This window comes from Oryzias melastigma, linkage group LG14 (genome assembly GCF_002922805.2).
Source record: "Oryzias melastigma strain HK-1 linkage group LG14, ASM292280v2, whole genome shotgun sequence".
Lineage (NCBI taxonomy): Eukaryota > Metazoa > Chordata > Actinopteri > Beloniformes > Adrianichthyidae > Oryzias > Oryzias melastigma.
This window is the reverse complement of record NC_050525.1, coordinates 19,339,030-19,365,072: the sequence shown is the minus strand read 5'-3', so window position 1 is coordinate 19,365,072 and position 26,043 is coordinate 19,339,030. Positions and strand designations below refer to the sequence as shown.

At 37.9% G+C, this 26,043-nt stretch overlaps 2 protein-coding genes across 3 annotated transcripts; both read right to left on the bottom strand.

The window, feature by feature from the left end:
• Window positions 1–988: 988 nt before the first annotated feature.
• LOC112142954 (prenylcysteine oxidase-like) lies at window positions 989–8,739 on the bottom strand. Its single transcript, XM_024266649.2, has 7 exons — window positions 8,366–8,739; window positions 7,463–7,669; window positions 6,901–7,075; window positions 4,684–4,895; window positions 4,228–4,368; window positions 2,498–2,909; window positions 989–2,420 (listed from the first exon to the last, which is right to left on the bottom strand). The coding sequence occupies exons 1-7, from the start codon at window positions 8,472–8,474 to the stop codon at window positions 2,171–2,173; spliced, it is 1,506 nt and encodes a 501-aa protein (XP_024122417.1). The 5' UTR covers window positions 8,475–8,739; the 3' UTR covers window positions 989–2,170.
• Window positions 8,740–9,582: 843 nt separating this feature from the next.
• On the bottom strand, window positions 9,583–23,760 carry tcerg1b (transcription elongation regulator 1b (CA150)). Of its 2 annotated transcripts, XM_024266647.2 has the most exons (21): window positions 23,650–23,760; window positions 21,538–21,781; window positions 19,829–19,981; window positions 19,311–19,593; window positions 18,976–19,218; window positions 17,331–17,390; window positions 15,971–16,168; window positions 15,403–15,509; window positions 15,123–15,208; window positions 14,872–15,032; window positions 14,664–14,745; window positions 14,438–14,573; window positions 14,064–14,153; window positions 13,862–13,980; window positions 13,635–13,785; window positions 12,877–13,041; window positions 12,488–12,670; window positions 12,173–12,352; window positions 11,620–11,703; window positions 11,437–11,537; window positions 9,583–10,348 (listed from the first exon to the last, which is right to left on the bottom strand). In XM_024266647.2, exons 1-21 carry the CDS (start codon window positions 23,694–23,696, stop codon window positions 10,147–10,149), a joined length of 3,075 nt encoding a protein of 1,024 aa, XP_024122415.1. In that variant the 5' UTR covers window positions 23,697–23,760; the 3' UTR covers window positions 9,583–10,146. The 2 variants fall into 2 exon arrangements, with proteins under 2 accessions (XP_024122415.1, XP_024122416.1); XM_024266648.2 differs by lacking the exon at window positions 17,331–17,390.
• Window positions 23,761–26,043: the final 2,283 nt, after the last annotated feature.

The following is a 26,043-nucleotide window of genomic DNA, read 5'->3' as shown; positions in this document are numbered from 1 at the left end:
AGAAGGCCTTAACAGGGCACCTCCTGATTTCTCGCAGAGATGCCCCGTCACCCTCCCACCAGCGGCCCTACATGTCTATGGTGCGGTTCGCCTCATCTCAATATTTTGGAATGTAGTCTTTCCACTTGAATATTAAATAGAGAATACTCTTTATCTACTAGGTTTTTTAAAATCTTGGATTTTCTCAAGCTTTCCTGAAAGATGGAATCCTAAAGTACATCCATGACAAATTTGGACCACAAAATGCATGATAATTGTAATAACGGGCTTAACTACACGTACTTAAAGACAATAAAGTCACATTATGGACAGAAAGAACAGAGAGTCAAGGAAGTCCTAAATGTCATGAAGGAGAAAAGTTCTTTATTTTTTTGTGAGGATACAAAGTTCACTCATGTCAACACGCTATCAATGAACATCAGTACCGAAATCTCTAAGCCACACTAAAAAATGAGGATGTGAGCTAACTATTCTAATAATTATTAACAGGTGCATCTGCTCAGTTGATTTCTAGTTTTAAACCAATTGCCCATTGGTAAATAACTATCAGCATTTTGAATTGAAGAAGCTAAACGGATGAACAGATTGTACATCAGCGGTGGGCATCTTCTGGTCTCAAAGACTGGTGTGTCTGCATGTTTACCCAAAATCATTACATTTCTCACCTGAATCAGGTGTGTCCAGCCAAATACAACAAACATACCAGAGCAGTGCATGCTGAGAAAAGAGCAGGAATGCAGCACTTTGTTCCCAGCAAATTCTAGACCTTTGAAGTCCAGTTGGCTTGAAGGACCAAATCCTGCAATTCCGTTAGAAAGTTCTTCACATTTAAAAAAAAATAAGTACATATCTATGTTTCTTAAGTTTATTTTAAATGATTGCCCTTTGTATCCAACTTTTTGGCTCTCTAAAATATCTAAAACTCACAGCTACTGACTGCTAACAAACTTATGCAAACAATAATGATATAAATAACAAGAAAACAAGTTTTAGGAATTTCAGACTTTATTTCCATCTCGTCCACCAGTTTTTAAAGCCAGCACAAGCTTTGGAACAGTTTCATTAGATCACCACGAAACACAATCAGATCAACCAACAGTCTTTGAAGTCTCAACATTGTTAGTCGATGAATGAAATGAAAGCTAAGCAAAGGTGTAATTACTTTTTTTTTTCAATTTGGCATTAGTACAAGTCCGTTTTAACATGCATTTTCACAGAATCACACCGTTAATAAGAAGACGGTCTCAATCTGGCTTTCATGCTTGAGAGGAAAAAGGGGTCACGCTAACCAGCAACAGTCACAGATCCGTCCTCTGTTTTTGTTTTTTTCCCCAGCTCAGTGTGAAAGCTGGTTGGCTCTATTCCCCAAATAGAAAATTCTTTCCGCTGGATTACGCAACAATAGCAGCAGGAAGGGGAGATAATGAAAGAGTCTGATGAAAGGCGCAAGAGAGCACCAGTGGCCACCGCTGTGAGTCACCGCCTAATTATTTTGTTCGTTGTTGAAAATCTTTAACTCTGATAGGACTTGACTTTTAGCTGCTACACTATCAGTCCCAGCAGTGAGACTAATGCAGTTGGATGGGATGACAGCGGGAGTAGTAATTTATTCAAACCTTACAGCTTTCCTGATAGAATTGAGGGAGAAAATGAAGCAGAGACTCTTTAATTCATTCACATTTTCATTAATTCACAACATCAGTGACTAAAATAAGTCATTTTGTAACAGTTTACAGAACCTGCCTAAATATTGTATGTAGCAAAGACATGTAGCAGTGTATCATAGCATCTTCAGACTTTTCTGTAGAAGTTAGCTCAAATGTTCTCATTCAAACAAGCTAATATGGATCAAAATGATTGCATGTTTGTTGACATAGATGTAAGATTAGGTTTCATTGTCCTGAAGCACCACATATGTTGGTCGCTCATCTATCTACCTTGGAGTAAATACAGAGAGCAACTGATGCTCAGGAGGTAGAATGGTCTTAGATGTTCTCAGAAAACAAGTGGAACTTTCCATTTCCCTCAAAGTGTTCAGTGAGAATTTGAAAAAGCCTTGGCCAAATTTTGTAAATTGAAAGCAAAAATCAGAGCTTCAAGTGTATCAGCGACATCCTCCTGCAGTGAGTCGACTGTATTTATTCAGCCCAGGATCCTCGGTCTTACAGCATCAAAGCTCCGTCTTGATCCTGTGCATCAGATCTTTCTGATCCACCATTTCCATCTGTCTGTTCCAGCGGTGGTACGCTAGCAAAGCAATGTTCTTGGCAGCCACGGAGCTCATCTCCATAGCACTGCCGGCCCACTCAATACCGTTAAGGTAATAGAGATTGGGATGAAGCTCCACTGGAGGAAGTCTCTGGTTGCTGCCATAGTGAGGGTACGCTTGCCACTCAGTCACCTGCACTGAGTAGTAAGACCTACAGTTTAGAGACAAAAAAGAATGTCATTAAGGCACAATTTTGTGTAAACATCACAACGATTTTACCAGATTTACTTGAAGAGGGTTTTCAGCTCCGGTTTGTCCAGAGTTTGTGGTGAAAACACCTTGTAGACTCCGGCCTCTTGCGGCTGTTTGCGGCGAAAACCCGCCGAGATGTTAACGGGACAAACACTGGCCACGCTGTTGAAGAACAGACTGGGCGTATCGGTTGTCAGAACGCTGGCGAATGGGAAGAGCCGAGGGTCGGGGAAACCGAAGAAGGAGGTGTTTAGGTAACCGTGAACAATGGTTGCTACGGTGCTGTGATAGCTGCCAGGAAGCTGGTCAAACGGCGTGGTGAAGCCTTGGAACTGGAGCTCAGAACCAATGCTGGCCTGGAGCGGAGTCGCCAAGACTACAATGTTGTACAGTTCAGATCCTGTTCCTGTTGCTGTGGTGAAGTTCAGCTGGTACTCTAGTGCATCCCCTAAGTAAAAATAAATGTAGACATTCTTTTTAATCCTACATTTAAAAAAAAATACTATATCAACAACAGTGGGCCAAAAAGTATTTATTCAGCCACTAACTGTGCAAGTTCTCCCACTTAAAAAGGTCTGTAATTTTTAATCAAAGGTATACCTCAACTATAAGAGACAAAATGAGAAAAAAAATCTGGTAAATCATATTTTTAAATAATTTATTTGTAAATTATGGTGGAAAACAAGTATTTGGTCAATAAAAAAAAGTTCACCTTAGTACTTTGTTATAAACCCTTTGTTGGCAAAGACAGCAGTCAAACATTTTCTGTAAGTCTTCACAAACTGTTGCTGGTATTTTGGCCCATTCCTCCATGCAGATCTCATCTAGAGCAGTGATGTTTTGGGGCTGTCGACAAACGGAATACATCTTCCTCCAAAGATTTTCTGTGAGGTTGAGATCTGGATACTTCAGGACCTTGAAATGTTTCTTACGAATTACCCGAGCAGTGTGTTTGGGATGGTTGTCATGATGAAAGACCTAGACACGTTTCATCTTCAATGCCTCTTGCTGATGTAAGGAGGTTTTTACTCTAAATCTGACCATAAATTGCATTTTTCTTTAAACAAATCAGTCGTCCTTGTTCCTTTGCTGAAAAACAGCCTCAAAACATGCTTTTTACCCCCATGCTTTATAGTAGGTATGGTGATCTTTGGATGCAACTCAGCATTCTATCTGAGTTCTTACCAAAAAGTTCTACTTTGGTTTCATTTCACACCAAGCTGCTTACCTATTACATATTCAGTCTTCCCAGTCTGGTGCAGGTCAACAATCTTGTTTATGGTGTCCTTGGACAGCTCTTTGGTCTTGGCCATAGTGGAGTTTGTCATGTGACTGTTTGAGGTGTGGACAGTGTCTTTTACATAGATAATGAGTTCAAACAGGTGCCATTAGTACAGGTAACGAGTGGAGGACAGAGGATCCTCTTATAGAAGAAGTTACAGGTCTATGAGAGACAGTAGTTTGTTGATGACCACATTCTTATTTTCTACCAACTTTTTCTAATAAAATCTTTAAAAATCAAACAATGTGATTTTCTCATTTTGACTCTCATAGTTGACCTATTTCTCCCTCTTTTTAAGATGGAGAAATTGACTAAATCCTTTTTTGCCCCACTGTATGTATATTTTTTAAATACAGGTCTTGATAACCTAAAACAGCCTTCTTGGGCGTTTGCTCCTAATGTGCTGGGTTTTTTTTACCTTATTAATGAAAAAAAAAGGTTTTAACACAAAAACTCTTATTTCATTTAGCAAACAGTGGAGTACCTGAAGGAACAGGGGAGATGGAGTTGACTTGTGCTTGCAGCAGGTTAGCGTTAGCCATCTTTAGCAGACCTGAACACACCATTTTGTTGCCTCCCTCCACCGCCCACAGGTTGTTCTGGGCGCCGGCTAAGGAAACAGCGCCTGCAACAGACATAGAGGCGTAAAGGACACAGCCAAGTGCTATGAACCAATTACCAGCTGCCCACACATTTTCCTATTTTCTCCTTCTTGCAAAACCCCCCTCCTCCTCATCTCCTCTTCCTTTCCTCCCTTATGCTCTTGACTCCTCCAATTCCCCTCTATAATGTTATGATTTTTCCTTTTTTTGACCCACATCAGTATGCTTATCTCAAAACTTTCCCTAAATAAATTAATTCAGCTTTTGTCACATCATTAGCTTCACACACTCTCCTTCTCGGCTGCTGTTTTTTTCTTTTTTGTCTTCACTCAGCTGACCTACAAAAGCAGGGATGCTGACGTTCTGTCCGTAGTTGACCCTCATGATGGGCGCAATGACTTCATCAATGAAGCGCTGAGACACTCCCAGCTCCAGCAGCGAATCAGAGAGCGGCCGTTTGGTCATGTTGATGAAGCCGCTGCCTCCGAGGGAGTCCAGGAGTTCCTCCACAGAGCTGAAGGCGTAGCCGTGGGCCTGGTACTTATAGATCCTGTTATACCACACACATTACAGTCAGTCACTGAAATCGTCCTTCTCGCCTGGAGTTAAAGGAGAAAATAATGTTGTCCTGACAACCATGCATTGCAGAGTAAAACAGACAGGGAAATAAACGGTTACTGCTGTTGCCTCAGAGGTGAGGTGGACAGAAATTACTTCCTGACCGAGGAAATTGAGGTTGATGGTGACAGACAAGGAATAAAAAGGAAATTCTGAGCTTTACTCACTTAAAAAAATTAGATAATTGCAAAGGTTCAATATTTTTTTTCACCATTACTTGCAATAAAAAAAAAAATCAGTGTTTCTGATAACATACAGTATCAGGCATTAAACATAATAGAATAGAACTTTAAATGATCCCACAATGGGGAAATTTGATTTGTTACCACAAAAACAGAACATGACAAATAACAATAAATATTGCAATGAAAAGACAGACGTTCAGAGTCAGAGGCATTGTTGAGTCTAACAGCTGGTGGATGGAAAGATCTGCAAAAGTGGGTGTTTCAGCCTCTGACTGAAGTGCACCCACGATCTCATGCAGATGTTGTGATACTGTGAAAAAGCTAAAAGTTGGAAACTCACACCCTAATGTGTTAATAAATTCAAAAATAGCTGCAAAGGTTTCCTGAGTATTAAAATGGTCTCAGTTTGAGCCAGTAGGCTACATAATAATGGGTGAAACAGCCGATGTTCACAGAGGACAGTCATCAACACCATTCACAAGAAGGGAAACTTTCAAAAGGTAATTGCTGGACAAGCTGGTCGTTCACAAAGTTTAATTTAGAAATCTCTAAATCTGGAGGAAAAGTGGAGAAGCACAGACTCCACATTTCTTGGAGTTTCCACAGTCAGTGATGGTTTGGGGTGCCTTGTCATCTGCTGCTGTTGGTCCACTGAAGTCCAGAGTCATTACAGTCATTTATCAGGACATTCTGGAGGACTTCATGCTGCCCTCTGCTGACAAGCTGTAGGGAGAATCTGAGTTTTTCCTAGTAGAACTCGGCACCCACCCAAACTGCCAAAGGTGCCGAAAGCTGGATCAATGACCATGATGATACTGTGATGACCGGCCAACAAACTCGCCTGACCTGGTCCTGATATTACAGCTGTTTTAAAGAGGAAAATTAGACACAAGAGCCAGCAATGCAAATGAGCTGAAGGCAGCTGTCAAAGCAACCTGGGCTTTCACCGAACCTACGCAGTGTCACAGGCAGATGGCCTCCATGGCACAAAGCGTTGATGCAGTAATTCATGCAAAATGAGGTCCAACTCAGTTTTGAGTGCCAAGAAATTGGAAAAAAAAGTTCAAAATCCAAAAATTTGGGCTGAAAATATATTTTTTGATTGGTCTTTTGGTATTCAATAATTTTCTGAAGCACTAAATGTTAGATTTCTTTATCTAAAGGGCACAATAATACAAATTGACAAAAACTAATCTGAATCTACATGTAATGATTTAATTTAATAAAACAAGTTTCATTTTTGAAAAAAAAAAAAAAACATTTTCGACACCATTCTAACTTTAAATTGTACCTTCATATTCAAAAAAACATAAATGAGGCACAAAGTTGCAGCCATATATTAAATAATTCTTGTGAGCTCTGAAAATCCCCAAACCACGTCTCCCAAGTGGCAAAATAATTGTAGATTCCAAGATATATCTATGCAAAACTCTTGTTTTATATTAAAATATGTGATATTATTGTGTTGGTAACTATAGCTAAAACAACTAAAGTTAAGACCATGAAGGTATTACTAGTAATGAATTTTCTCTTTACATTTAATTAAAATGTTTCCTGTTTGATGTCATTTAAAGCTGTGACCTGTATTGACTTGGTTTGCGGTGGTGTAACTTTCATTGGCTTCATTGTTGTGGATGTCCAGAGTGCAAATAATGAAGTTCACACCATTCACATCCTGTAACGCTCTAACACAGTCAATCCTCATCAATAAGTCACCAAGTAGCTGTTGTAAAAATGCTAATGTTGGCTCACCTCATAAATTTCTCCATGATTTCCTCCACCCACATCTGCAACCGGATGAAGCTAATTCCGTAGCGCCACCACAGGCGGAACAAATCCAGCAAGTACCAGTCTGTCTCCTCCAGAATCATCTCCTCTCCGTTAAAAACCGCCGTCTTCCCCGCCACATTTCGACGGTACTTTAAACCTTAAAGGGTGAAAAAAATGTGCAACACAAAATGACAAGTGAACATAAAGAAATAAAATAAAAGAACAAAGGGGAACTTTAAGCTAACAAGCTTCAGAGAAATCTAAAATAAATTTTAGCTGGTCATTTACACAAAATGAAATGATAAAAATGGTTAAATAGTACAGACACTAGTAGAAGAAACAATACTTCCATAATTTCTGTATAATATCTAGTAAAATTTGCTTTTCTGAAATAAATTATTTGGTGTACTCATACAAAATACCCCACAATTTAAAGTTTCAATTGACTGACAAGAACAAAGAACCTAAAAAAAAAAAAAAAAGTTCAAATATAAAAAAATATATGGCCTGGTGCCATAAAGTGTGATATTAGTTATGCATTTACCGAGCTGTTTGACGAACTCCTGCATGTGGAGGTTGAGGGAGTGGATGATGGAGCCCCCAGACTCATAGTCATTGTGGTTGACAGTTACAGTTGCGAGCCGACCTCCGACCTCACCCTTCTCGTACACGTCCACCTGCACCTCGGGGCCAAAGTGTTGGCGGAGGAAATGGGCTGTGGCGCTGCCTCCGATCCCTGCTCCAACCACAGCTGAAAAACAGGTAGAATTGAAATGGGGAGTTAAAAATAAAACATGTATCACATGCAGGAGAAAAAGCCTCAGTGAAGAAAATGCTATTTAGTTTTTCTGTAGTACATATATCAAACTTTTATTGTTAGGTGAACAAACACTTTCCTAGCTGCTCATTTCTAATTCTGTCTGCCACCGTTCCAGGTTTTAACCCTGACCAGCACTTTTTTCACTTTTTATTTTTGTATTTATGCAAAACAAGACAATAAGAAAGCTCGTTTTGAACTGAATGTTATTACCATGTTATTACTTTGTAGATAACATTTGACTTAATGTTTCATACTTGTGGAATCTTGGAGAAAATATATCAAATTAACATAAATTCTGATAAATCCTAATAATAACACTTAAACACGCACTAAACTACATAAAAATGAATGCATTCTTGCAAGATTTTCTGGCCACGAGGCTTTTATTTTGAAAAAATAATGTACAGCACAAATATTTCCCTACACAGTAGTAATACAAATTAAATGGAATAAGAATAATATTCTTTTATTTCAAATGTACACCAGTTAAAATGGTATGTTAGTAATGTTTGAAATATTTGCCAAGTATGTGAATATGATAAAATAGACATATCTCCCATAAAGATGTATATGTTAGCTACATGGAGCTGCTGTTTTCGTGTTTTAGATAAAAACAATTTATCTTACCGATTTTAGAAGGTGGAGCTCCATCAACATGAGTGGGGGTCTCTGGTTCTCCAACAATGGACCAAGCTGCCAGCAAAGGGACGAAAATCGAGAAGCGAAAACGGCGCATAGCGGCAACAGACAGCAGGCGCGTGAGAGGTTAGCAAGTATTTTTCAGCAACGAAACGTTTTAAAGATACGCCTGCTTATTTCCTTTGCAAATACATTCTTTCCCATAAATTTATCTATCATTTAACTCCCTGTACAACCCCATGATTAGAAGCAAAATTGCTGTTATTGAACAAAAGGGAGCTTGATTATAATTCATCAGACTGACACAATGGTCCGACGATGAATTAACATCCGGCAATATCACGTGACCCAACCGGAGGACCAATGAGATTGAGGCAACATGCGCAGAAATGTTTCTGATCAGTTTACTTTCGTAACCTTATGTAAAATTTAACTATTATTTATTACAAGTAGCAGTTAGATAGTTTACCTTGAACATAGTTAAACCCTGAAATATAACATATATAAAAATATTTTTTTCCAATACATTTTTATTGGGGTAATTATTTGACTAATGGATTCTAAAAACCCTGAACAATAACTATAGTAAATTTTTATCACTTTTATTAACTTTTTCTTATTTAAAATGTATGGTTTTGTGTTGTGTTTGAGACATTCTCAATTGCAAATTGTTATAAATGAAAACATAATATTACGTAATAAATTGGAATCTGCTGACACAATTTTGGGGTCACAGGGCTGCTGGAATAGCGTAATGAACAAATAAAACATTTTTGGATAACAAATCAAACACCTGAAAAGGATGCCGTTTCATATGCTTTTTTTTTAAACCTTTCATCATATTACGTCTACTTGAGCAATATGTTGAACGCCACTAAATTGAGTAGTATTTAACAACTTTCAATGCTGACAGTTTTGATTGAAAACTGGTTTAACCCTATTAAACTAGAATCATTGCCAAAATGGAAGACTTTCTCTTAAGTTTACACTAGTGTCAAATCAACCATTGCAAGTGTCCAAATTATGGCACCATACATGTTCAAAGTATTTTTTTAAACAAACATGAACTTTTCACTTGGATGTTTGTAAGTTATATTGGTGATTTTATTATTTAGTCTTTTACTATAATATAGTCAGTGTCCAAACCTTTTAATAATAAATTGATGTCAGTTTAACAGTTGTAAATAAAAACTCAGAGCACATCGTGTAGAAAAACTGTGGAAGTTTCCTTTAATTAATTCAACAAAGAAACTGCTGCCACATTGGAATAAACCACCGAGCTGAAACTAACATTCACACCGAGCCTGAAACATGACTGGCACAGTGGAGATGTAAGGCTTAGGGACGCCTCCAATCAGATGCACACATGCGTGGAAGTGTGCGTGACATTCATACACACACAGGCTCACATACGCTCAACTTCATGTACATCAGCTATCTTACATCTGTGTGGCTGCTCAGGCAGCGGCCTCCCTCCCTCGCATGTCGTCTTTGAGAGGTGAGAGGTCGGCGGTCACCTTCAGATCAGGTAACCTCTGTTCCCTGCTGGTGCCTTAGATAGAAGGCTACTTCAGGGCTAAGAGGTGACATAACACAGAGAGCATAACCATTCATCTCAATGTTATATCTTTTTGAAATATGACCCCAGGCTTTAACACTGCAAGGCCACCTGTGGGCCTGGAGACCAGGGTCGGTGGGGTGCAGAGGGGAGGTCATGCTGTGGCCAAAGAGGGGCGCACGGACAGATGGGGCCATGAATATGTAGTTGGTCACTTGGTGGAGCGTCGAGTTGGCTCTGAGGCGGTGGGAGGAGGCGGAGGGCCTCGCCGATCTAAGTCTTCAATGTAGAACATGATGAGCTTCCTGCGCTCCTCTGGGACACACTCCAGAACAAGGTAACGCTTGTCATTCTGCAGGATCTTCTCCACGTCTTTCAGGTGCTGCTCTGACTCCAGGATTAGTTTTCTTGACCTGGGAGGAAGTTAATAAGAAGCAAGTCAGAAATATTTCCTCTTTATTTAAAGAAATTTCTTCACAGGAAATGGGAATTATACCCGGTTCACTATTCCTTATTTTATGCCGTTTTACTGTCCTAAGAGTAGGTGAACTAACGGCTTTCCAGCAAACATGGGTGTTCAGACTGGACAAAGTCAGTTGGTGCAGACCTTGCATTTGGTCTGTATTCAGACTGCCCTCAAACGGATATTTCTGTTTCAAACCAAAGCTTGTAAAAGAAACCACATGAAGATCTCTTCACTCATTGGCCAGGAATTACGAGAGCGAGGCAAAGTAACACGAGAAAGAATTATGGGAGTCCAAAGTTTTTCAATCCTTGTTGTTCACTTATTCAAACTTTATATTTGATGACCAATTTTCTGTATCAAGGTAAGGCACAACACCTTTTGCTTGTTACGTTGGGGCATGCTGCAAGACAGTTGCTGATGAGATACCAGCGTACCTTCATACCTGACGAGTGTTTTCGACATATAGATTGTTGGGGAAAACATTGTAAAAAGCAATGTGTCTCATGTTGAAAGTTATTTTAATGAACCTGGATTCATAAAACCACATTTCAAAGAGTTGCAATGTCTCTTTGTTGCTGGATTACTCTGTTTACATCCCATAATGCCCGGCTACAGCGGACATTTTGGTTGAGTTGTTCTGCTTTGAGCAGGATCCTATTCAGACTGAGGAAACTGACAGAACTGGAACTGATTGGAAATGAGTCAAGATCACCTCAAAAGATGAGTCTGAAATTTTTAAATGAGTTCTGGATTATTGTGGGAAACAAGCTTTAAGCAAACCAACTGTGTCCAGTCTGAATACACCTTAAAATACACCAGAACTCATAGAGATCATTAAGGAGTGAGGATAAAGAGAATGTCATAACAATTATAAACCAATAATTTGCCATTTCAATTCCTACAACAATGTTTTGATAATTCTGTATAAAATACTTTTACAATCTGCCTGATGGGTCTAAAATGAGTACAGAAAGTTTAAATAAATATTCAAAATGAGTCTTAAATGTTTTTGTATTTGGTGTAAACAGTACAAACCTGTACGTTATGAACTTTGTCTCCTTTAACAAGGTTCTGAAGTCTGCCTTGGCTGTTATGTATTTGTCTTTGATGTAATCTTCAAATTCTCGCTGTCTCTTCTACAAAGAAAGATGAACCAGTTAATCATAAAAATAAATTGCATTTCACAAGAATATTATAATGAAAAAAAAGCATCCTTACCCTGTCGCTGGAGGAAAATTTTATACATCGAGGGTCGTCTTTGATGACCTTTTTCACTTCCTTCCATGAAGTTGTCAGCGTGATCTATAACAGAAACAAACATGTATGTTTAGAAGTGTAAGGATGCAGCACAGTGCTCCTTTAAATACAACTTAGATGGTCAAAGATCCACTCTAATGAATACCTTTATTAGCATAGATCAAAAAACTTTTCTTCTTTTCTAAGACATGGTTTCTGCGGAGTGGCAGTAGTTCATCAAAAATTCAATTCTGAGTCTTGCTGAGAGCAGGGAGCTTGTGACATGTGATCAGCTTTTTTTTGGCTGAAACTACTAAAACTGGACCATAAAATAAAAAACAATCACCCAAGTTTTATCTCAATCCAACAGAATGAGTGAAGAGGAATCAAGTTGCTACAGAGAAATCTCATGTCCAGGACAACCAGAGTAATACATAACTGTAGAAAAATCTTATGATGTATATTTGTGATCAACAAACCACCAGTTGAAGCTCTATAGAAGCTTCTAGCCCTTTTTTACATAGTTGCCTCTTACCATACTGGTCTCATCCAGCAGTTGTCTGAACTGTTCCTTTTTCTTTTTGGCCAGTGCTTCTACGTGTTCATTGAACAGTTTCTCCTTCTCCTCCCTCTCCAACAGTGACGAAGACTCCCAGCGATGGTCCTTCCGCAAGTTGCGGCGCGTCTCTGACCACGTAGCGTCTGAAGAACGTACCTGTAATGAAAGAAAGTCACTTTTCAAACACTCAAAAACTGAACACATACGAAGAATCTCATCTGTTTTAATATGGTAGCTTCTGACTGTAAAATGATGAAAATTATTCTTAAGGACATTTCCAAAGCGACTCACCATATCAGACATGAGAGCTTTGAAATGCTGGATGGCTTCCTCCCTTTTGTGCTGCTCCCGTTCTCGGTCGATCTCTTTGGTCTGTTCCGATCGGGCCTTCTGCACCTCCCGCTCCCTCTCTCTGAGGCTGGCCTCAATGCGGGCCTGCCGCTCCAACTCGCGCTCCTTTTCAATGTCTATGTTCTGTGGGGGAGGACACATTCAGTTTTGTGTTTACACTTTTGTGTGATGGAGAGGGAGGGGGGGTCATGCATTAAGAGAGGTTAGTCAAATTGAAAGCTTGCATCAGAACCTACAAAAAGTAATCGCTGATCCTTTCAAAGCAAACACTGAGTCTGATAATGACTGCAGCATATAAAAGGCTGACCATAATTGAGAACTCCCTTTACCTTGGCCTGTTTCTCCATGTACTGTTTGAACAGTTCCTCTCTGAGTGCAGAGCTGTCCACTGCCTTGTATCTGGGGTCAGTCTCCAGCCTCTCCTTCACTTTGCTCCACCGCTGGTTCCCATCTATGTGCTGGTCACTCAGAAGATCAAAGAAGTCCTGTCTTACCTGAAAACAAACACATTTTTACTTATTTACTAATCCATAGGAAAGGAAATGACCCGTTCCCAGCCCCTCAGCATCTCAGGCAGGAATGTGGAGGAACGTGGAGGGAACATTTAAAGAAAATTTAAAAAATTGTTGTAGGGGGACTTTAACTATAATGAATAATCCTGAGCAAAAAAATGCCCTTTTTTATTCTTCTCTAATGCCCCACATTGATTGTATATATGACATCTTCTCTTCCAATGTTCTCTTTCAAGGATTAAAAATAAGTGGACTGATTGATAATAAAAAGGGAATTTAAGTAATGTTGGCTAAGAAAATGCACCAAAGTGACGCAGCTAATATTCTCACTGTGCATTTCTATAATTATGAGTAACACTTTCGCAGTATAGCAAAAGGCTGGCTCAAATAGTCCTAAAATATATCAAATGGAGAGCTGGATAAAAGGTCAAACGTAATACAAAAAAGAATTACAGAAAACAGTTTTAAATTGTGGCAGCAAATTGATTTGTGACATTTACAAAGCTGTTGTAGAAGTTTAAATACAGTAAAAAGTAACTTTAAATATGAGCATTAGAGTAAAATCAATAACTAACCTTCTCCCCTCTGGATTTCGAGTCCTCCTTTTCTCTCTTCCTCATGGCGGTCATGAACTCGATGAAGATGGCCTCTCTGTCCTTCATCTTTTCTATGGTTTTGAATCGAGGATCTCTACCATGCTTCAAAGCAAATTCACTGAATGTTGTTCTACAAAAAAAAAGAAAGTCATTCTTCCAGTTTAGTACAATAATCGACTCTAGACGGGCTAATAAAGTTCCTTTACCTGGGTGTGAGTTTTGAATCTTCCATCATTTTCCTGAACTCATCCTTAGCCTGCATAAGCTTGTTCTTCTTCTCTTTCCTCTCCTCCTCTGCTCGTGTCTTTACATACTGATCGAATACCTAAAAAATAATCAATACAAATAAAGAAGTCAATCAAAATAACTAAGTGTCCAAACATATTCAGAAATGGAAAAGGACCAAACCTGCTTCCTCTCTTTTGGGTTGAGCAGAAGATAACGAGGATCAAAAACAATCTTATGAAGCTCTTTGTCCCAAGTTGAGAAAGCAGACACCTGTGGGGGGGGCATGACACTCGTGTTAGAGACCTTAACTACCACACACTGAATGTGAAGCAAACCCAATCATTTTTAAATTGAAATGTAAGTGCATTCATTCAGTTTCTGGAATCAAGATGATTTTTAACAGGTTTAACATGAATAAAACCTCTATATAGCTGACTAGTTTCATCAGTTTTCATGTATATAAAGCTCAAAAGGCCTTCCCCAATTAATTTCAGCCAATAATAAAAGCAGCTGGTTTTGCGTTCTCCTCTGATGTGAACCACTTTTAGCCTTACCCCTCTCTCCAGCAGCATTTCTCTGAACTGGGTCATCCTGGACTCCAGCGGCACGATGGCTCGTTCTCTGGCAGCTTTGAGCTCCGCCTCCATGGCTGCTTCTTTCTCTGTGTCTGACTCCTTCAATTCTTCCTTCCTGTGAAGTGGAAATAAAAAAAAAAGAGGTAATCAATATGAATAGGAAAAAATGAGCTCTAGATGTGTGAACTTTTTAAACTAAACTTACTTTCTCTTTTTGGCTTTTGATGGCTCTTCATCCAGAATATCTTCAGCAGCGTTAGATAAGTCTGGCTCTTCCTTAATGAGACCTTGCATAAAGCGCAGAAAGAAGATTTTATATATAAAGTGCAACTGTTCCCCAAAAACAAAACAAAAAAGTTTTGACATTGATTCAAAAATCTAAATATCGACGTATTAAGTTTGTTTGTCCACACCTGTCTTTTTGACATCTTCTACACCCTTCTTGTGAGGCGGCTCCTGGATGTGCTTGTCAACATCGGATCGACCCACAAGCTCCTCGGGACGGTCCCACATGGACAGCCGTGTGGTCGGGTTGTAAAAGAAAACACGGTCGTCACCAGTCCATACCACACACCTAAGATGGAGAGACACCGGAAGGAAGACGTTTTTTCAGTTTTATTTTGGTATAGGAGAGTAACGAAGGAACGACATTTGTTGAACATACCAAGGAGTTCCTGGGATTGGGTTGGTGGCTATGGGCCGGGCTTTCTGTGCTGCTCGTTCCTCCTCGGTCATTTCTTCTTCTTTAAGCTTCTCGACAAAATTGTGAACCAGAAATCAATACTAATAGCAACATTTAAAAATTGTCGGTCATTTTCTTGTTTTTCCCTTGAACGGCTTCTTGGTTTTAACAGAACTTCAACCAGTCTTCAATCTTTGATCATTATTACATTAGAATACATGCTTAAGGAATAAAGTATTTTAGGTGTGTCATTTTTACCCACCTCCTTCTCAATATTCATGTTTGCTGCTTTGATCTCCTCGTCCTCCATCTCCATTGCTTCTGCCTCCTCCAGAGCCAAACGTTCACTGAGCCTTTGTGCTTCTTTTTCTAGTAAAAACAAAACAAGAATTTTATGAAACTTTACTGATCCCTTTGGGATTAAAAAAACATATTTACATTAACTTGTTTATTTATTTAAATTGGTGCTTGTAAAATGACAAACTAGGAACTTAATATTTTTCTGTCGTAGGAAAGTTTCAATCGTGCAAATGAAAAGGAAAAGAAGGTCCAGTGCTTCTTTTATTGTCTCTTTTCACAGATGAAACACCAGACCATCCATTCTGATAGAAGATAATAATATATATATTTATTTATAATAGCTAAAGCTTCAATTCAAGGCTTTTGAAAAAGCTCATTTTAATAAAACTTGGACAAAAACAAAAAATATGCACCAGCTACTCCTAAATAACTGTACTGCATGTATTGATGCTTATCTGTTAACTTGTGTGATGTTATTACTGTTAAAATAAAGGCTGAACTCATGGGTCCACAGCAGCAGTAGAGCCTACCTCTGTCTATAACAGCCTGTGGTTTCTCCCAAGTGGACTCCAGTGTTCTGTTGTTGTAGTAGTACGTTTTCCCATCTGCTGTTTTATATTCTGTCCACTCGGGGAGCTGCAGGGATCCTATGGAGGCAGGAGCAGCTGAAAGTGCCAGCTGGGGGTGCATCATGGAAACTAATGGTGGGCCCATCCCAGGAAGCATGCCTGTTGTTGGTCAGATGAGACAAAACGACCTGTAATTAGTTGAGCTTTTTTTCCTCAGTTCCATAGAAGTGACTAATTTCCTATAACATTTACCTGATGTAAAAAATACAGTCTGGCCAATTAAATAAGTGGAAGTTGATGCATATTTCTAAATAACATTTAAAAAAAGTGTGCCCAACTTATTTCAGCTCTAGTTTAACCAAGAGGAGAGGAAATGTGATGTATGAGCTAATGAGAGTGCAAACGTAACTGTCTGAATTTTCAAAAATACTGAAGAAAGTTAAAAAAAAGATGTAGTTTTCTGCTTTTTTTGGTCAAAATCGAATCAAGACTGTCAATTAAGAAGCCATGAATATGCAGTTATGCTTCAATGGTGAAAAATAGTTCATATTTTGCCTTCAGAAATAATAGTTTTTGAAATAAAAACTTAAAAAAAAATGTTATCTTCAACATACAACAAAGTGTCAAAGAACACAGGTAACACACAAACAAGTGACCACACACTTAACAACCATGCCACAAAAAAGACAAGCATGTGACCACGACATGTAATTTTGATCGACAACAAAGCTAAAGCATCGCTTTGCAGAACGGCTGTGTTTACAGCTCCTAAACAAGGTTAAAAATGTCTTCTTCTCGCAACAAATTACATGATCTGCACCAGCAATGTAGCCAACAGCAAAAAACAGTCCTCTGACAGTCCTAGAACAATACATCGTCTTTGTATTCTGACACTATTTGCTTCTTTGTACTCAAACAAAAAGCCCTTATAAAACAATGTGGGCTATTTTATCCTGTTTGCAGCTTTTCCTTTGCACACCATGCAGATTGAGACACTTCAAGACACGTGGGGCCAAGAATAGAACCACAAAACAACCTCTTTGTCAAATGAGTCATGGCGACCCCTAACAGGAAACTGAACTTGTGTGTGACGTACATTTCTCTCAGAAAACATCTATTTTTACATTAACATAAAAATTATAGCAATAAAATCCTGCATGGATACAACAAACCAAGCTTCAAATCTGCCTCTGTCTAAATGGCTGAACAGCAGCCACCACCCTAATGTTTTACGTCCCCAAAATGTGGCGTAGAACGCGTGTAGACATTTACTACCATGCCATCTACAGTAGATTTGAGAGGCGAGCGGCTGGGTGTTTACCGTTGGCGCTGGGGCCTGCCTTTACACAGGGCGCACCTACTATCTGCATCATTGCTACACCTGAAAGAACAACGGACAAGCAAGCATCTGGTTGAAAACAGCAGGACACCACAAATCGATCTGCTACCGCGGTGTGAGAGTTAGTGTGTGGCCCCGCTCAGACGCACATCTTCACACTCATTTCCAATATGGAGTAGCGGTGAGTCAACTTTCTAAGTTGTCTAAAAAAATCTTTTGAAGCACTGAAAAGGTTGCAGTGAAAAACAGAACCCATCCTTTTAAATAATAGTTTATCTGATGAAACTTGACTATTGAAAAAATTGCATTGCATAGTAAAAAAAGGATAAACTTATAATAGTTTTAAAGGGAATTTGTGCATAAACTTAAGGTGGAAAAAATAAAACAAACATTTTATAAATGTGTACAATTATACACAACCCTCTGAAATATAACTTAAAGCACCGTTGGATTTAAGAAGGATTTTATACATTTAAAGACCCACTCTGATCATATTTTGATATATTGTAGAAGTGTTCCCAGTGCTCTTTTAATTATGATTATGCTGTTTTTAAAACAAAATACCAGTGTTGTTTTCGAGGACATAGTTTCTGCAGAGCGGCAGTAGCTCATTAGAAATTTGCCTGAGTTGTGGGTGGGACTGTTGGTGGGGAGTAACCCTGGGCTCCTAAGAAAAGCGGTCTAGTTACAGCAGACGCCCCCATTGGCTACGGGATGGCTGCCCTCCTGTTGCAGCCACAGGCTCCCCTGCCAATTTTAGGAAAAGGATGGGGTAGTTCTAGATCTCTATGATCAGCCTCTTGTTGTCTATAGTCTTAAACAATCAATAGAACGCTCTACCGGAAATGACGTAATGTTTACAACACACTGAAAATGGCAAGTTCAGCGAAAAATAGCCTTAATTTTGAAAAATGTACCGAACACACTTTATGTTCATTCCAAAAAGTGCATGGATCTACTTGTTTACAAGTGGATGCATCAGAATGGAGCAGAGCAGAATTTCTTTTCTGTGTCAAAACATCAAACAGCATTTTTGTCTACTCCTGTTTCACAAGAACTTGATTAAATATTAAATACTCAAATGGTATTTTAAGCTGAATTTTCTTTAAACTGTACTTCATCAGAAAAATGTCACGAGAAAACAGCAAAAATATAATTTTCATAGGAGTGGGTCTTTAAGCGTAAAAAAAAACTTTTGTTCTGAGTGTGCAAGCATGCATGTTTATTGTTGATGCACAGTTAAAGCTGAAGCATGTGGGCTGTGAAGCAACATTTAAAGACTGAACAGGAATAAATAATTAATGTAGCACAAACTCCTCCACTGGTGGCCTGAATCACACAATATAAGCTTAACAAAAAACAAAAGATTTTTTTTTACCTAAGCATAAAAACCGTTGACTTCACTCAGATTATCAATGCAAAAACTAAACTTTTTTTTTTTCAAACAAAACCAGAAAATAATAATCTCTGGAAAACCCTTAATGTTTCTCACGAGTGAATTTGTTCACTTTATGATAAATAAAACTATTTAATAATTTATCCCTCTTCCTTTTTACGGCAAAAAAAAGAGCCAAATCGCAGCAAAATCAGCCCTCTGTAAACATTTGAGGACTGGGTCTTTTCTTACCTGGCAGAGGGATGTGCATTCCTGGCAAAGGCACCCTAAAAGGGGGCACCATTACCGGGGGAAAGGCAGGTATGGTTGCTGTGGGCTGGGGGACGCTGTGAGGCAGGGCTGTTGGTAACAGCGGCACGGTTTGAACTGCTGTAACAGGAGAGGGAACGGTGGAAACGGTCACCACGGTGACTGGCGACACAGAAACCGTTGAGGTCCCCGTAACGACGGGGCTGAGGTCTGGTACAATGGTGGCTTTTGAGAGGGAAAGGAAAAGAAAATGTGAATCCGTTTTGCTTTACGGAGTGATGAAGATCAGTGGATTGTGCCGTTAGTTGGGACTTTACCTGACATGGACACAGACGGGGAAGGACTGGTGATGGAGTCTGGACTGGAGGTGAGAGTCTGGGGGGGAGTGGAGGTTGGGGCCTGTGTGGGGGAGGCTGCTGCTGCGGTGCTGGCTGTAGTGTTGCCACTGCTCGAGCTTGCAACAGCAGTCACCCCCACATTTGCACCGGAGCCTGCAGCCCCCGCTGCCAGAAGAGGGTTGAGCTCAGACTGCTGGATGATCTTCACTCCCTCTGGTTTACTCCATGACGACTCTCTGGTCCGGGCATTATAGTAGTATATCTATGTGGAGATTAATGCAAAAAAGACAAATAAATGTAAGACATCCGCTTGTTAATACAGTACACATTATTTCAATAATATTTACTGCTAATAGAATAAGTCTCAAATAAAACAAATACTCGCAGCCAATCTGTGATCTATACAAACCCACAACTGTCTGCTACATTTTAAAAAAATAAACGAGTTTTGTTTACAAAAAGAATGCAGAATATGTCATCTACATTTCTTTATTTACCTTTCCCTCTGACGCTTTGTTTTCTACCCAAATCTCCTCGGTAGGGTTGAGTGTGGGGTTCCCAGACGTAGGAACAGGAGGCATCCCAGGAGGAAACAGCATTCCTGGAGGAGGGGGCAGGTTGCCAATGGGAGGAGGAAGGAATGGAGGTCTCTGCAGAAATAGATAGAGATGTTGTTTTTAAACTGTACAAAGCAGGACCCCATCAGCAGTTGTATACAACTGGGGTCTGCAACCTGCAGCTCCTTCATCTCTCCATTATGGCTCTTTGGCTTTAAATAAAGCTGCCAACAATTTCAGAAAACACAACGTTTAAGGTTAATTTAGTGTTTTATCAAGTTTTGCCATTTATATTTTGAATTTTTGCATGTTAGATAACTGAGAAAAATACTGGCATGAGTGTTTATTATTAGAATGAGAGTAAAGCACATATAGATTAATTTAAAAAATTAGATTCTACACCAATGTTGTCATGTTTACATTTGATAGTAAAATTTGAATTTAAAATAATTCTCTTTAGTCAATATAGAATAAGGTATTGTTTAAGAACCAGTATCAGTTTTCAAAATACAAGACTGTGATTACTAAGTCACAAATATAAAGATCCACAAATTAGATGTAGTATATTTGTACAATCAAAGAGATTAGGGACCAGTGCACCAAAAAACCATGGATAACATTTTACTCTTAAATTAAAGTGGTTAATAAATTTAAAAATCTGTTCTTTTTAGTTGTCAGGATTATATGTTGAAAAATGTTTTTAATAAATCCTTAATTAAAGAATTCTTATGATGCTTAAAGCAGTGGAGAATTGATAAATAACGCAAACAGTTTTAGAAAATCCTGAAGTTGGACCACAGATGAGCTTGATTTGAGTAGTTCAGAGTTTTGGAGATTCAGAACTAAAACTTAACTCATCACATTTATAACCAAAACATGAAAGAGCTGAAAGCCACATTTCTGTTGTAAATTATTAACCACAGGTCTATGTTTGTTAAAACACATAATATTTATGATCTTACAACAAGATAATATATTTCTAGGTACTTTGTAATTTTTTAACAGCAAACGCCAGACATGTAGATAAAGCAACCACTGCTTTCTAAAATAAACATCAGACATAAAATAAATGGTATTTTGACAACTTTATAGAAACATTAAAAAGATGCTCCACCTCTAACTGGATTTGAAAGAAATGTAAACTTCACCAGATATGAAAGAAAGATATAGAGACTTTGATTTGCTAAATACTAATAACTTACTTCATTTTCAATAGTCTTTGGAATATTTTTTATGCTCATCCACAAAAAGTTATCCTCAAAAATGACATTGGATTTTGCTCTAAATCCAGTTTGTTGTTGGGGTTCTCTGTTTATAATTCAATACTTCCTTACTTGATGTCATTTAACATCACTGTTATGGCTGGCCTGGGTTTAGGTTTGCTGCTGTAGACCTTGACTGGTGACAGCATTAGATAATCTAGAGAAATCTAATGTTCATTGATGTTTAAAACTATTTCATCGTTAGGTTGTGGCCAAAGCAACGCAATTTTGTTAGGTGCTGCATCCATGATGTGGTACCCAAATGCCAAATAAGAGTATGATCTTTGTTTATTTTTCATAGTAAAGCTTTGCATTGATAAACTTTGTTAGCTTTCACTACTTTCACTTTTGTATATAAATAAGATCTCCTTCTGCACACAAAGTCACCTGTAGATGAGGAGGTCCAATAGGTGGCGGCATGCCTCCAGGCGGTGGGATGGGTGGCATGTTGGGGTCGAAAGGAGGTCGTGCAAATGGAGGTCGAGGTGGCGGTCCTCTCAACATCCCAAAAGGAGGCGGCGGAGGCCGGAGCAGCGGCGGAGGGCCTCGCAACACTTGTGTTTGGGCGGGCGGAGGGGTAGGAGCAGGGGCAGGAGCAGGGCTGCGAAACCGCACCGCCTGCTGCGCCATCCTGATACAAAATAATAAAAATTAGTCCTAACATAAGGTATATCATCCCTTCTTTAAAGAAGTGTTTGCTAAGCTGTGCAAAAGTAAAAAGATTGCCCTTATTCTGCTCATCTTTTTACTGGTATGATTGTAGGATTGCTGAGTTTTGTCTCATCATGATTCTTGTACATCTGAGTTATACTTTTTGCAGAGCAAGAACCTGCTAAAAAAACATTTTAAATTGAGTCAGACTTGATTTTTTAAATCTTCTTCTGTTTAATAAATGAAATAATGCAACACTTCTCAAATATGAACAGAATTAATTTGTAAATTGCTGTATTTTTTTTAAGTTTGTGGATAGACGTTTGCTTAAAAAAAAAAACAACCAAATCAGTAAACACTGAAAATACAATTAAAAATAAAAAAAAGAAAGAGTGTAGCTCGTAACAGAGATAACACTGCCAGAGTTACAAACTTACTCATTCACTTACATTTTATTTTTAGCACAACTAACCTTGATCATTGCTCACATAGCTCACGTGTGGATAAACAAAAATGAATGATAAAGCTGGTTTTCTTTAAGCTCAGCAAATAGTTTGCACTGCGTTGCAGAAATCCTCCATGTATGAAGGACTTTTGTCTTCCTCCATGGTTATCAAAAGATGCTCACATAACTTTTGAAGCCGTTTTATTCGTGCTAAACAATATTTCCTATAAAGCTCGACATGCTTTTCAAATAAACATGGGGTCATTTAAAAATCACAAATCTCATCCTTTAAGTTAACCATTTTTCTGTACATCCTGAATTGTACAAATCAAGGGGTTCGGTCAGGCAAAGTACATTTAAATGCAAAGAGTAAACACAAAGTACTCCAAAACTGTGTTAACAACCATCTATGAAGGATTTAAATAACTGATATCACAGGGATACTATATATATATGTTATGCAGGGTAAACAAATTGAGCAAAAATAACATTTGATCTACAAGGTTTAACAGGAGCAAGTACGTATTTATTTGTAGAAGGTTGTCATGAAACTCCAAATGAAGAAATATTGCATTATCCGTTGGTAGAATCCAGTCCATCCCTGCTAATCTAAGTCTTGTTGACACTAAATAACTGAGGAATACAGTGTGATCACGTCAGTCACGGATCAATAACAGGATTTTAGCAAAATATCAAGTCAAATGAACACATCAGATAAATTATAGCAAAGAAAAATAAACTAACAGTGCAAACATACAGGTAAATAGCACTGAAGAAAGTTCTATTTTAAACAAGCACCGTTTCAAGAGCTGTATATAAAAAGTAACTAAAAATAATAGTCGCATTAAAAAAAAACGGGGTTTGGGAAGGTGATTTTGGTTTGTTGAGTATCGTCAAACTATAAATTGCATCTCCGTATAATATTTGTATAATATTTAACGTTAAATTAACTAAATCGAAATCAATTAAGCTAATTATACTCGTTTATGCTAGCTATGCTAACAAACGCTAAGCCCATTCAAAATACTGAATTGGGTGCGCTACTGTTTACAATAGCATGCACATTTACCTCACTCACAAAGTTTGTTTTATTTTGACTGAATGTGCTTCTTAAAAACAAACACAAGGTAGGCTGGTCTGACCGTCTCGTAAGATTGGAGACATGAATGTTTGCCGCGTGTTGCGTGTGAACAGCAGAGGCGAGGCGAGCCGCCTAAAAACACAGGCTAGTTAGCTGGAAGCTAGTTAGCTGGCGTTGTGAAATTCGCAAGTAAAACCTCTTATTTCATCACAATCTCTTAACTGAAAAAAACATCAGACCTTAAGCACGCTATATGTCACATTGCATATAGTTTTATGTTCAGTTTCTATCTAATTTATGACCTAATATACCTAAATCTAACCTGTTGTCGTTGAATCCAATAGACTCGCTCTCTGTCTGGTCCGCCATTACAGGAAAGTGTTTCTGGACTCTTCCTGGAAACGCCCCTTTGTGATTTCTCAGTTTCCTGTTCGCTATTGACTGCCGTCAATCAAAAAGTTTAATGAGTTGTACGAAATCTGATTGGATAAATATTCTCTCGCGAGTTTTCAGTTAAGCTTCCATTGGTCTCTTTTATTTATGTGCTGGGTGATGTCTTTGTTCAATGTACGATCGTATTCGTCTTGATTTTGCAAACGTATAAAGCTTAACTACGCATTAACGTTGTTTTATATTTACCCAAGTAACATATGTGTACGTTTTTAGACAAAATCTAATGTAAAAAATGTCTTCCAAAACTTTTTTTTTTAAAGAAATTGAATAGCATGTAATGCACACAATCCACGAAAGTCGGCTTATATTTTTCAAATGTTTTCTTCAAATACATTGTATGCCATCTGATTTTTTTTTTATCATTATCTTGGAATCTCTTCACATGATTAAAACTTTAGAACAAAAGTTTTATGGTCCTCAGGTCTCCGATGGATTAGAGTTACAAAGTACAACTGTGATCACTTAAGTTTCTTTTGATCATTACAATGAAAGATGTTACATTTAAAGTACTATTTGAATTTAGTTAAGAACAGAACAGTACATGAAAATGTAAAAAGAAAAAAAAACTTTTAATTTTTATTTATTTTTTAATGTAAAATCTTCCTCTCTTCCTTTCAATTACAATAAATATTATCAGGTTACCCCTTTCTTTTTAAAATATTTCATTTGAAAGTTTAGTAGTTAAAATAGGGTTACCACAAATTTTCCGGGTATAAAAGGTAGTTTATTAATTATATTGCAATGCACCCATTAACCCTTTAAGTCCCAATAATATATTTTTTAAATGTTGTTAATATTAATCTCTCAAAACAGAAATTGAATTTGTTCGATTTGTGTTAGCACAAAAAGGTCTCTCATCTTTTTCAATGTGACAAAACTTTTTTTTCCATTCTTTAAAAGCATGCATATTTAAATATTTTCTTGCAACTCCTCTGGTGTTTATTTAGAAAAATTAACAAAGATTTTGTCATAAATACTTGTTCAACTTGTTTCATAAATATTCCGTTGTTGTTGATTTTTTTTCATTGCTACAAAGAGGCATCTTAAAGTAGCCAATAAGTACAATTTACCAGAAGTGAAAAAATGAGAATATATTTTATAATTTATATTTTTTAAATGATTTTATACATGATTCTTGACCTAGCTGAGTGATAAACTACACCAGGATTATTTTATTTATTTTAATATAAAAGGTCTAAGTTCAAGTCAAACCAAAAATATAGCAAAAAAAAGTTTTTTTCTAGTTGCCTTTTTCATATCATTTACTAAAAGATAATAATTGATGAGGCTAATTTGGTTTGGTAAAAAGATGGTCACATTTTTTAAAACATCTCCTGGTTTTTCGAGTATTGATCCCTCCAAGCTGATTTTACTTTACAATTTATATTTGAATTTTACAAATATATCTTCATTACATTAAGTCTTGATTTACAGCATAGACATTTAATTCAAACAGATTTTCCTTTTTACATTAAAAAGGAAAGAAAAATATGCCACTCCTCCAGAACTGACAAAATCCTGTCAGTCGAGCTTCATCATAGTCAAACAGAAAGAAATGATCCTATAATATCATTGACTATTTTAAACTGTTTTTCCAGTGCAAATACTGTCCTCTGCTGGTCAAAGTCATGCTACTCTGAATAATTCTAGTCTGCAGAAAGCACTGAAAAACCTCAAAACTCATTCTGTACTATTTGAATATGAATTTAAAAGAAAAACGTTTGGTCACACAAAACAATTTGATTCCAGATATTCTATGGCTGTAGCCACTGATAAAAAAAAATGTGCTAGTTATTAATAAACTCCATCGTTCATCTGAGACATGGAAACAAGATTGATAAAAACAGAGTGGATGACAGAAGCCGACTGGATGATATGGGCAAAGAAATGATTGGGGATAGTAGGGCAGAGCTGTGCGTGGGACTAAAAGAGGCCTGAAATACATATTTGTAGTGAATAAGTTAGCAGCTATTTTGAGCCAAATGATTTTTTTTTTTAGATCACATGAAGGAATGCCCCGCAGCTCTGCAAAACCCTCCTCTGAAACAAACGCTTTCATGGATTTTCTTCTTTTTAAAGGAGGAAATCTCAGCCTTTCTTAAATTATAGGAGGAAAACAGAAGTTTCATATCTAACATAATTCATATTTGAATACAAGAGCTAGTGATAATAAATTCTTGCCCACTTTTGGCTGCAATAATTCAAGGAAACTCCTCCTGTCTGTGCATGTTTTTCATTTTGTGGGTGATTTAAAAGTAGAGCC

Excerpts from the sequence above, each read along its gene's own strand:
- LOC112142954 (XM_024266649.2), bottom strand. The coding sequence starts at position 8,474 with ATGCGCCGTTTTCGCTTCTCGATTTTCGTCCCTTTGCTGGCAGCTTGG. Across the intron at positions 7,670-8,365 it reads AGCTCCACCTTCTAAAATCG|CTGTGGTTGGAGCAGGGATC; the intron begins GTAAGATAAATT and ends CCTGTTTTTCAG. Across the intron at positions 2,421-2,497 it reads GAGCTGAAAACCCTCTTCAA|GTCTTACTACTCAGTGCAGG; the intron begins GTAAATCTGGTA and ends TCTAAACTGTAG.
- tcerg1b (XM_024266647.2), bottom strand. The coding sequence starts at position 23,696 with ATGGCGGACCAGACAGAGAGCGAGTCTATTGGATTCAACGACAACAG. Across the intron at positions 14,574-14,663 it reads TCAAAAGCCAAAAAGAGAAA|GAAGGAAGAATTGAAGGAGT; the intron begins GTAAGTTTAGTT and ends TCCACTTCACAG. Across the intron at positions 13,042-13,634 it reads CGAAATCCAGAGGGGAGAAG|GTAAGACAGGACTTCTTTGA; the intron begins GTTAGTTATTGA and ends GTTTGTTTTCAG.